Source organism: Oncorhynchus nerka, linkage group LG22 (assembly GCF_034236695.1).
Source record: "Oncorhynchus nerka isolate Pitt River linkage group LG22, Oner_Uvic_2.0, whole genome shotgun sequence".
Classification (NCBI taxonomy): Eukaryota; Metazoa; Chordata; class Actinopteri; order Salmoniformes; family Salmonidae; genus Oncorhynchus; species Oncorhynchus nerka.
The window spans coordinates 10,589,217-10,601,779 of NC_088417.1; the positions used below are offsets into that span (position 1 = coordinate 10,589,217).

The 12,563-nt window shown below is 41.6% G+C and overlaps 1 protein-coding gene across 1 annotated transcript in view; it reads left to right on the forward strand.

Moving 5' to 3' along the window:
• The first annotated feature begins 3,805 nt into the window (after nt 1–3,805).
• The window catches only part of LOC115120188 (potassium voltage-gated channel subfamily H member 2-like), a 347,097-nt gene continuing 338,339 nt past the window's right edge, over nt 3,806–12,563 (forward strand). Inside the window, exon 1 of the mRNA XM_065006904.1 lies at nt 3,806–4,498. Coding sequence (XP_064862976.1) covers nt 4,423–4,498 — 76 coding nt within the window. The 5' untranslated portion in view covers nt 3,806–4,422. The remainder of the gene's footprint in view (nt 4,499–12,563) is intronic.

A 12,563-nucleotide genomic window follows, 5' to 3' on the forward strand; every position in this document is an offset into this window, starting at 1 on the left:
GATGATGATACGCAATGTCGGGGGAGGGAATCTCCATCCTATCGTCTGGCATCATATCACACTCTATCAGAGTAGGGAGAGTGAGCTGCATGTGTCCATCTATAGACTCCACCATAAAGTTGACGGCTCTCCTGCCTGAAGTCTCTGTTACCCCAGAACACGTCTTCATGGTGTATGGAGCAGAGTTGTCATTGATGTTGAAGAGACTGAAAAACTCTGTCTTGGCCAGAGATTTGTTACTCTGTTCATCAAGCACTACATACATTTTGACAGCTTTCTCTCTTTTCCCAGCCGGATAAGCTTTGACTAGGCATATTTTTGAACATGATCTTGGATTGACTGCCTCACCACAGATCTCTGTACACTTTGAGGTGACAGATAGAAGAGCATCGTCACCTTGCTCCCCGCCATTATCTGTCTCTGCTGTAGCAGTGTATGTATTTGTAGGGGCTGGGCCTGGATGCAGAGCAGCAAGATGCCTGTCGCTGTCGCACTCAGAGCACTTGATTGAAACCTTACAGTCTTTAGCTCTGTGCTGAGTTGACCCACAACATCGGAAACAAATGCCATTGTCTTTGAGATATGATTTGCGCTCATCTAGAGTTTTGTATCTAAACCCACAACACTTTTTAAGAGGATGAGGCTTGTTATGTATTGGGCAGTGACGGTCAGGGTTTTCAACCTTTGTCTTACTGGGTTTGGTTTGGTGGTCTGAGGCCTCAGATGACACATCTGTCTTGTATACAGTCACAGGTGTCTTGCTGCTGTACCTGGCAGGTTTCTCACTTTTCATGGACACCTGGTTAGTTGAGGTGTAGAGGGTGAAGCTGGGGTCATTTCTAATTTTCGCCTGGTTCCTGATGAATCTCGAGAAGAACGAGAATGGTGGGAATGCTACCCGATAGTCCTCCTTATATTTGGATCCCTGTGATATCCATTTTTCTTGTAAACTGAATGGAAGTTTCTCTACAATAGGGTTTATCTCCCGAGATGTGTCCAGATAAGCGAGGCCTGGAAGGTACCCTTCTACTTTAGCACACTCCAGTTCGAGAAGAATGTCACCTAGTTCTCTTAGTTTGTGATTGTCTTTGTTAGCCAGTTTTGGAAAATCATCCATTTTCTTCAACAGTGCATTATCGATCACTTCGGGTGTACCATAGCACTCTTCTAGTCGTTGCCAGACCATGTTAAGCCCTGCTGTTGCGTTGAAAATATGGACAGATCTAATTCTGTTTGCTTGCTCAGACGACTCTGCCCCTAGCCACTTGGTAATTAGATCCAACTCTTCCCTGGCTGATAAATTCAAGTCTCTGGTCGCATTGAGAAAAGATGCTTTCCATGCCCAATAATTTTCAGGGCGATCATCAAACTTCAGGAGTCCGAACTCACCATCTCACGTCGTAGGAGGTACTTGGTGAGGTCTGGTGCCACTTGTGACTCAGGGAAGTTGTGTGTGTGTGACTGGAAGTGGGCTTGCTTTCCATTTCCACCATGCTGCTGTTCATTTCTTTTGAACGGAGAGTCTCTGCTCATGTTCTGTTGTTTGCTACTTTCTGGATTATGGCATGTAGCTGGGTCAACACTAAGCTCTTGTTTCTCCACTTCAAATGGAAGTTCAGCAAAGTAGGGCCTAGCATGATGTTGCACATACTCACATGTACGTTGGACTGGACTTAAGGGCTGTGTCCCTGTGTCTAGTTCTTTGCGAAGCTCTCTGCGTTCTGATCCTACAACTTCTTCAAAGGCTGCAGCTTCAGCCAACGCAGCAACAGCTGTTCTCTCAACTTGGAGAACATATAAACTTGCCTCGAAGTCAGTTTTTTGCTTCAACAAGCTGGCCTCTATTTCTGCCTTTTGTTTCATCACAGAAGCTTCCTTCTCAGCATAGGGGACTTGTGCACGCGCTGCATCTGCCTTGGCGCGTGCTTTGATGGCTGCAGAACTCACCGTTGAGGATCTGCTTGACTGTTTTGATGATCTTATAGATTGAGACTTGGTCCCAATGTGCTGAAGAGGCTCTTCCATCTCTCTCTGTTGAACACCTGGCTCTGGTTGTTCCATCGTAGACTGCTGGTCTTCCCTAGGATAAGAGGCTTTGTTGGCTGATGAACGTAGAAACATAACCACCGTGTGCAGTTATTCTTGTGCTTGAGCCCGCTGTGATGATGTTTTTTCACTATTCTGCCCTTGAGTTGCGTTCCCATGCAAAACTAGACAGGTAGCTAACAACTAAGTCTTCAATAAAACTCCCAAGGCGTGACTTTTCTTGAATGAATATATTGCAAACGTTTATGTTGTGAAAAAACAAATATTTTTCCAAGGCTGAAGCGTGACAAGAAATAACTACATTGAAAGACCTGCACCGTAGCGTTGTTTGTAGCTGCTTCTAAGCGTTCAAAACAAATTCTGTACTTCCTGTTTGCGTCGTCTTTCTAAGTACCAGAAAGCGCCACTAGGGGGCAAATAACACCATTGAACACAATGAAAATCCAATTTAACCATTGTAATAAAATAATCTGTTACCTTCTAACAGGATGGCAGCACAGTCTTAAAAGAGTATCTACACACTTAACATATTATGTTTAAATTATGGATCAAGCTATCATACAGTGCCTTCTGAAACTCCTTTACACTGTACAGTGTTGTGCTTCTAATATATCACCTATCACTCTTTCAATCTTTCTGTACACAATCTATATTTAAAGATTATGTTCCATGTTGCTAAATGGGATGTCCATACCAGTATATTTGGTAAATCTATGCACATATACAATGCATGTCTCTGTGAAGACTGGGGTGTAAAATATAAACCCGTATAAAACAGTGTGTGTGAGAGAGAGAGAGAGAGAGAGACTGGGAGATCTCACTGGGGGACGCTTCCAGGAGACAGCCGCGTGTCTGTATGCTCCTGACTAAATAAGGGAATTGGAACGAGCGAACAGGCAGCTCTCCGCCCACGGAGCTCTATGGATCCCCCTCTCCATTTTCACATTTACAGCTTTCAAAATGAAATACAGTAAATAATCAGGATAACAGTTTTATTGTGTGTGTATTGTATTTTAATGAAGATGATATTGTATACCGGTAGGGAGAGTTAAGCATCATATGCTGTAAAATAACATCAAAGTGAACCAGACAGTGCCAACAACATGCGTACTTGCACGCGGAGCGCGCTCTTTGTCTATCGCACAGTGAAGATAGGGGAACCCCCTCCAGTGCTCGTGCAGGCAGTGACGTGTGTACTAGTCTGAAGCCCCCTCATACATGAGACAACTGAGGATGAAGCCCAGTCCTTCCGTGAAATAAACAAAGCGCATCGGAAGTCCCCAAAAAGCGCATAATTGACCAAGCGGTGAGTCAACGCCTCGTGCACTTCACACGCAAACTGAAACCGACCACAACCAGCCCTTGTTTTCGATTGGTATTTTGAATTAGCCTCATTGCATATAGGCTTACAATAGATTGCGGGTGTTGTGTGTGCCAGTCTGGTTGAATTGTGACTGTGATGTCATGTGGATGTGGGTTAGCTTACACACCTGAATGTAAATGTAGCGGCACTTGTGTGGATACCAAACCGTTTGGCCACAGAGGCTCATCCTTCTTTAGTTACAACGCTTTAGAATAGTCGCATCTCTTTCTCTTGGTTAATTAGCCATTCTCGATGTATTGGATAGGTGGCCTATTCAATAAATGTAATCGAATATTTGTATTACTAAGCATCCAATTATACAAATTATGATGATATTTTATGGCTGACGTTGTGCTTTATACACGTTCATTGTCATCCAATGTTTCAACAGTTCTGTTTGCCGATGAGGAAAGTGTGAAAGAGGCGCAGTCGCCACCACCGGTGAGCGCACAGAGTACTGACCACACGCGGGACACTTCTACTCCAGAGCGACTACGTCCCAACGACCTAGGACGGACTTTATCCAACGATTTATTCAACTATTTATTTGGCTGCTGATTCCTCTCTGTTTCGTCCATCGGGCGTACTATTCTTCATAGGTGGGCCAGGAGAAAAGGAAAAAAAGACGCAACTATGGCAAAAGCAAGGCTGACTCCCCCGGAGTGTGTAATGATAAATTACAAGAAGTAGACTCTCGCCTTGCCATTCACCAGAGAGGATATCATATTTGACAGCTCAAGGGACGTAAACAAAACATGCGCTCCTCTTAGTGAAAACTAGAAACTGTTTCCGGATTAAGTGGTGGCACATTTTCTATAACGCTCCTTTCTCTGAGAGGACTGTCCACTTGGTCCGTCTCATGAAGTCATGCTCATGCTTCGGTCGAGGAGTACAGTATTTATTATTCTATGACGTAGGGCACAGTGATTGTCGTCCGTTTTGTCGGGACTCGTGGACTTAGAGGTCCGCATTGGCGACAGAAAGTCCAAAAACTTCAGGGGGATAGAGCAAAGATGCCGGTTCGACGGGGTCACGTGGCACCACAGAATACTTTCCTCGATACTATCATTAGGAAATTTGATAGTCAATGTAAGTTGTTTGATTATTGCATGATGATTTATTATTGCGTCCAATAATCATGTTCATCATGTGTCTAATATTGTGTCCAATGCATAAACCAATTGGATGATAACTTAATTTCCATATCACATAATTTTTTCCTGTATGTTTTCCGGTTGATTTTTCTTTGCATGGTAAGTAAAATGTGGCATGTTCTTTTTTTTCAAAATATTCTTCAAGTATACTGCAAACAATATTTAATAATTAATTCTCTTGAGAATAGAGATAGTAGGCCTACACTCAGGGGTGTCATGAACCCCTTGTTTAAGAGGGGGCAAGACGTGATTATGGAGGGGGGGGGGGGTGGGGGTTGGATGTTGGAAGAATTTAGACATTTTTAAACACCTGAAACTGATTTTTCCTGCAATCTAAAGTCATATTCATTACGCATAATTCGATGTAAAAAAATATATATGTCAGTTTTCCTGCATAAGCCATTTTAGTTAATGATGCACATTGATTCTTTAATTCTTTAAAAACGTGTATACTTTACCAGTTTAGTAAAACTACCACACTGGCATATAGTATCATAACCCAATAATTAATCTATTTATTATCATTTTGGGTTTAGAAAAGAACAATGCATGGCTCTGTCTATTTTACAGTGAAATCATGTCTATGAATTCATAGACAGTGAATCTACTTCCCAACAATAATGTTTTGTAAACATCTTGGAACCATCTGACAGATAATTTTCTCCAGGTGAAATTGGATTGCATTCGAGCCAAGTACGATCTCGACATAAACCCATGGACAGTGAATATTTTTCCATTAAAAAAAAATCTAATTAAAATCAACCCTTTTTTAAAAAACACAATATTTCTAAATAGGATCGGGTCAGAATAATGATATCGTAAATCTTCAACATTCCCCTAACACACCAAGCATTTCGCAAGTTCTAAAATTCACGGACATTGCCCAAATGTTATAATAAGATTAGCCTTCCATCTCCGTTCATATGATCTGTTAGTGACTTTGCCACGTAAAAGGTAAACAAACAAACAGGCAAATAGCCTAGGCTACAAGCAGATTCAGCAAATAGCCTAGGCTACAAGCAGATTCAGCAAATAGCCTAGGCTACAAGCAGATTCAGCAAATAGCCTAGGCTACAAGCAGATTCAGCAAATAGCCTAGGCTACACGCAAAATAGCCTAGGCTACAAGCAGATTCAGCAAATAGCCTAGGCTACAAGCAGATTCAGCAAATAGCCTAGGCTACAAGCAGATTCAGCAAATAGCCTAGGCTACAAGCAGATTCAGCAAATAGCCTAGGCTACAAGCAGATTCAGCAAATAGCCTAGGCTACAAGCAGATTCAGCAAATAGCCTAGGCTACAAGCAGATTCAGCAAATAGCCTAGGCTACAAGCAGATTCAGCAAATAGCCTAGGCTACAAGCAGATTCAGCAAATAGCCTAGGCTACAAGCAGATTCAGCAAATAGCCTAGGCTACAAGCAGATTCAGCAAATAGCCTAGGCTACAAGCAGATTCAGCCATGAAAGTGAAAGATGCCATTCTTTTTTACAAAATGATAAAGGAACAACGATAATCAGTCTATTGTTATAACTTGATGTTCCTAAAGAGACTTCCCACATCGCACATATAGGCCAAATTAGTCAATATTTTTCATAGAATATGCATGGACAAGAATAATGTCCAAAATAATGGAAAAATTGGAAAGTCTTGACTGTTTTGCTGCTCCTGATATTTTAATAACACATTGGTTAAAGGCTACTGATTAAGCTACTGATTAAGCTACTGATTAAGCTACTGATTAGGCTACTGATTAAGCTACTGATTAAGCTACTGATTAAGCTACTGATTAGGCTACTGATTAAGCTACTGATTAAGCTACTGATTAGGCTACTGATTAAGCTACTGATTAAGCTACTGATTAAGCTACTGATTAAGCTACTGATTAGGCTACTGATTAAGCTACTGATTAAGCTACTGATTAGGCTACGGATTAAGCTACTGATTAGGCTACTGATTAGGCTACTGATTAGCCTACTGATTAAGCTACTGATTAGGCTACTGATTAGGCTACTGATTAAGCTACTGATTAGGCTACTGATTACGCTGCTGATTAGGCTGCTGATTAGGCTACTGATTAAGCTACTGATTAAGCTACTGATTACGCTGCTGATTAAGCTACTGAATTAAGCTACTGATTAGGCTACTGATTAAGCTACTGATTAGCCTACTGATTAGGCTACTGATTAAGCTACTGATTAGGCTACTGATTAGGCTGCTGATTAGGCTACTGATTAAGCTACTGATTAAGCTACTGATTAGGCTACTGATTAGGCTACTGATTAGGCTACTGATTAAGCTACTGATTACGCTGCTGATTAGGCTGCTGATTAGGCTACTGATTAGGCTACTGTGTGCTTCCTCTGGCAAAATTGATGCTATAACCAATTACGTTACTGCGAAGACCAGCTTTTGTTGAGTCTAAAATATAAATAAGTAGTGCTGATTTCAAATTGGCACACATTTTTAACTTCCACCTCATCCCAAGGGAGCTGGAAAATAACTGAGCGCTAGCTTTTACAAGTCGAAATTGTCAGTGTACGTTTGACACTAGCGCCGCCTTAATGCCAGCAGAAAATAGAGCTGATATGGGGCGGCAGGGTAGCCTAGTGGTTAGAGTGTTGGACAAGTAACCGAAAGGTTGTAATCCCCGAGCTGACAAGGTACAAATCTGTCATTCTGCCCCTGAACAGGCAGTTAACCCACTGTTCCTAGGCTGTCATTGAAAATAAGAATTTGTTCTTAACTGACTTGCCTAGTTAAATAAAGGTAAAATAAAAAATAAAAAAATAAATATGTTACAAACATATACTGTATTTATATTTTGGCTTAAAGGTTTCGTATATATTCAACTCTAACTTTGTGTATACAGACCCAGCACTGCCAAGAAGACCCCTAGCTTAGACCTAGAACTTCACACTGTGGACGACATATAGTGAGTTCCAAAAGTAGTGGGACAGTGACACATCTTTTGTTGTTTTGGCTCAGCGCTCCAGAACTTTGGATTTGAAATGATATAATGACTATCAGGTTAAAAAGCAGACGGTCAAGCTTTCATTTCCGGATATTTTCATGCATATCGGGTGAAGTGTTTAGAAATTACAGCACTTTATGTACATAGTCCTCCCCATTTTAGAGGAAGAAAAGTATTGAGACAAATGAACTTATATGTGTATTAAAGTAGTTGAGATTGTATTATGTGGTCCCATATTCCTATATCAAGCAATGATTCCAACAAGCTTGAGACTCTACAAACTGGTTGGATGCATTTGTTGTTTGTTTTGGTTGTGTTTCAGATTATTGGGTCATTTTGAATTCACTTTTATTGTAAATAAGAATATAATGTTTCTAAATACTTCTACATCGATGTGGATGCTATCATGATTACGGATACTCCTGAATAATGGTGAGTGAGAAAGTTACAGACGCACAAATATCATACCCGCCCCCGAAAACTGCGAACCTGCTCTCTGCTGAGGAGTATTTTTCTCCACTCATACAGGAGTGATAAAAAGTGAAAACAATTTTCTATGTGAATCATTTTTCATTGTGATTTATCAGTGAGTCATATACTAAACATTTGACTACTCTATTACACATATATAAGTGAATTTGTCCCAATACTTTTTGGTCCCTTGAAATGGAGGGACTATGTACAAAAAGTGCTGTCATTTCTAAACGGTTCACCCGATACAGATGAAAATACCCTCAAATTATAATTTTAAATCCAAAGTGCTGCAGTACAGAGCCAAAACAACAACAACAACAAATAAGTCACTGTCCCAATACTTTTGTAGCTCGCTGTAGCCTACATGACTATAATACCAATGCACTCTCAAATGCTGCTGAGATTATACAAGTACTTGGTCTCAGGCTAATATGTAAATGTGTTCTGTCCAATGATCTGCTCTAATTGTGCTTACGAAGTAAAACCCAGACTTATTGTTTTCCTACTTTTCAAAATGAAAGTTAAGTCAACATGTCACATGAATGGAGCCATGAGCTCTCTGCCACTTGCTGTCTGTGTGTCAGTGTTGCCAAGTGTTGACAAGCTTCACTCAACCTCAGTGGTCTGCGCAACTATATTTGATGCGAATCGGGTTACATTTTGTCAATTTCTAAATGATCGCAGAGATGTGACAAGCACGGCTGATGGAGAGGTGGTCAACATTGGTGTCACAAACAGTCATTACAGCATTGCCTTAGGTCGGCAGGTAACCTAGTGGTCAGAGCGTTGGGCCAGTGACCGAAAAGTTGTCATTCTGCTCCTGAAAAAAGGTTAACCCACTGTTCCTAGGCTGTCATTATAAATAAGAATTTGTTCTCTAACTGACTTGCCTAGTTAAATAAATCAAAACATTTTTGGGGCTGAGAGAGAGAAAGAGAGAGCGATCTATACGTGAATATGTGCATTTAAGCACCTCTGGCCTCAGCGAGAGAAACCTAATGGAGGTGTCCACTCACGTACCACCTAGCTAGCCTTATGCTATGTACCACCTAGCTAGCCTTATGCCACCTATCACATAGCTAGCCTTATGCCACCTACCACCTAGCTAGCCTTATGCCACCTACCACCCAGCTAGCCTTGTGCCACCTACCACCTAACTAGCCTTATGCCACCTATCACATAGCTAGCCTTATGCCACCTACCACCTAGCTAGCCTTATGCCACCTACCACCCAGCTAGCCTTATGCCACCTACCACCTAGCTAGCCTTATGCCACCTACCACCTAGCTAGCCTTATGCCACGTACCACCTAGCTAGCATTATTCCACCTACCACCTAGCTAGCCTTATGCCACCTACCACCCAGCTAGCCTTGTGCCACCTACCACCTAACTAGCCTTATGCCACCTATCACATAGCTAGCCTTATGCCACCTACCACCTAGCTAGCATTATGCCACGTACCACCTAGCTAGCATTATGCCCCGTACCACCTAGCTAGCCTTATGCCACGTACCACCTAGCTAGCATTATGCTACGTACCACCTAGCTAGCCTTATGCCACCTACCACCTAGCTAGCCCTATGCTACGTACCACCTAGCTAGCATTATGCTACGTACCACCTAGCTAGCATTATGCTATGTACCACCTAGCTAGCCTTATGACTGTTTTCTTGGTGCTTCTTTATAGTGTCCTCCTCCTACACTGCACTGTGAAGGAGGCAATGAAGACTTTTCCAAGCTGAAAATTCTAAAATTATATCGGGTGCAGAGAATCGACCCATCAGCAGGAATTTATCACAGGACACACTATACAGTAGATACAGTATGTGTTTTGTACTACAGGATCTTATGTCTAATCACAGTTAAGAATATAATAATATTATCAGACTGCATGCACCCAGAGCCCAGTTTGCACACCCGTCTGCTGTCTGCTAAAGGGGAATAATTGACATTTTCTCCCCAGTGATAAGTGTTCAATGCCAATAGTTGCTAGGCACGGATAACTCCCTAGATTCAAATAAATAAATAATGAGTCTTTGGCATCCCAGGGAGCTGCAACATGTTTCTAAATCTGACCATTATCTTGGTCAATGTGGACTATTGGTATTGGTCCTACCATATTGGCCAATGGTCGTACTCCTCTCCCGTGTATCTCAGAGCTCAGCTGTGATAGACCATGGCGCCAGGTTGTGGGTTCAATTCCCATGGGGGACCAGTGCTGAAAAAAAAGTATTAAAATGTATTTTATGCACTACTATGAATTGGTACGTTCAGTCACGTGGCGAAGCAGGAGGCTTTAATTTCATTCTGTTTCATTATGGATTTACTGTTTTATTGTTGTCCTTTTTATGCTTGTTTTCTTGTAAAATGATATTGTTTAACCTGAGGGATAAACATTGAGCCAGGTGGAATTGAAAATGATAAAATGGAGAGGGTGGATCAAGTACTCCTTGCTATTACATTGCTGTTTAATCATTTGCGGATGGATGCTTGGCTTTTCTCTCTGCCTCTCTGTGGGTAGCCTGGCTGTCACCAATACTAAAGGCACAGCACTCAGAGTACAGTGCCAAGGCTTTGATGTACTGTACTGTATTCTTAAAGGGATAGTTCACGTCAGAATTAAAGTTTGTCAGATGTTTACAGACCTTAAAAGTGGTTTCATTTCAAGATGAGTTCATATCCCTGCCATCGATTTGTGTACTTTTTCATTTTTTGTGACTTCCTTTTTTCCAATTCTTATAGGTTTGAGGCATATGTCTGCATCTACACAATCAGTGACATAGGGTATGGAGTCATCTCGACGTCGGACCAGTTTTGATGTATGAAAACATCGGACAAACTTGGATAAATACAGGATTTAACATAAGAGAATATTGATGTGTTTAGTGGAGAAAATGTATCAAAAACAAAATCTTCTTTTGATTAACAATTTACATTACTTTACTCAATGAGGCATCCTGAGACTTCCAACAAAATATTTAAATGTATTATGTTCTTTGGCTATACAGTCATGATCAAAACAACACATACTATCAATAACCAACCAAATGCTGTCGTTGTTCAGTTTGGCCCCCAGCTGAACATAGCCATGAGTAATATAGACACCGAAACAACAAATATTCCTATCCTATCCATTGCTACTCAAGCTGACTGATCTCACTGGGGCGGCAGGGTAGCCTAGTGGTTAGAGTGTTGGACTAGTAACCGGAAGGTTGCAAGTTCAAATCCCCGAGCTGACAAGGTACAAATCTGTCGTTCTGCCCCTGAACCCTAGGCCGTCATTGAAAATAAGAATTTGTTCTTCACTGACTTGCCTGGTTGAATAAAATTAAGACACCGGGACCCTTTAACTGCCTGTCTAGTCATGGCCTCACCGTCCCCAGCAGAAACATTCCTCCAATTAGTCTTATATGAGGTGGGACCTTTTTTAATTTTACCTTTATTTTTCTAGGCAAGTCAGTTAAGAACACATTCTTATTTTCAATGACAGCCTAGGAACAGTGGGTTAACTGCCTTGTTCAGGAGCAGAACAACAGATTTCTACCTTGTCAGCTCGGGGATCTGAACTTGCAATCTTCCAGTTACTAGTCCAACGCTCTAACCACTAGGCTACCCTGCCGCTGGGGAGGACATTAAGCTCTACAGCTCAGGCACAAACACAACGTCACCAGGACGACTTGCCACCAGTCTTCCAAGGAATCTGACTCAATCAGGGCTCTTTCTGTAGACAGACAACCAGGACAGTATGAAGTTTTATCACTCGTATGTACAGGATACACATGGTACACACTGCAGGTTGCCTTCTGGACAATGCAACTACAATAAGAAATAATACAAGCTAACACAATGAACATAAAGTAAATGGCTCAGTAGAATATAATAAACATTTAGCATCAGTATAATACAGGAAGGCACATTTTATATTTACCCCTGTACTGTATATCAGGGAAGGGGTGATTGGGGGGACAAGTGTTTAAATTGAGCATTATTAGCACTAGTAAATAATAGTCTGGTAGCAGCTGTTGAGATGTGTGTGTGTGTGTGTGTGTGTGTGTGTGTGTGTGTGTGTGTGTGATACAGGGAGAGAGAATCAGAGCAGGTGGTCATTCCAGTTCAAGTGTTCAGCAGTCTGATGGCTTGTAGATAGAAACTGTCTCTGAACCTGTTGGTATCAGACCTCATGCTCTGATACAGTCTGATGGTTTGTAGATAGAAACTGTCTCTGAACCTGTTGGTATCAGACCTCATGCTCTGGTACAGTCTGATGGCTTGTAGATAGAAACTGTCTCTGAACCTGTTGGTATCAGACCTCATGCTCTGATACAGTCTGATGGTTTGTAGATAGAAACTGTCTCTGAACCTGTTGGTATCAGACTTCATGCTCTGATACAGTCTGATGGCTTGTAGATAGAAACTGTCTCTGAGCCTGTTGGTATCAGACTTCATGCTCTGATACAGTCTGATGGCTTGTAGATATTGTGGTATCATCACTGAACCTCTCTTCACCCTCTCACTCTGACTGTCTCATAGAGAGACAACACAGAGAGACACGCTC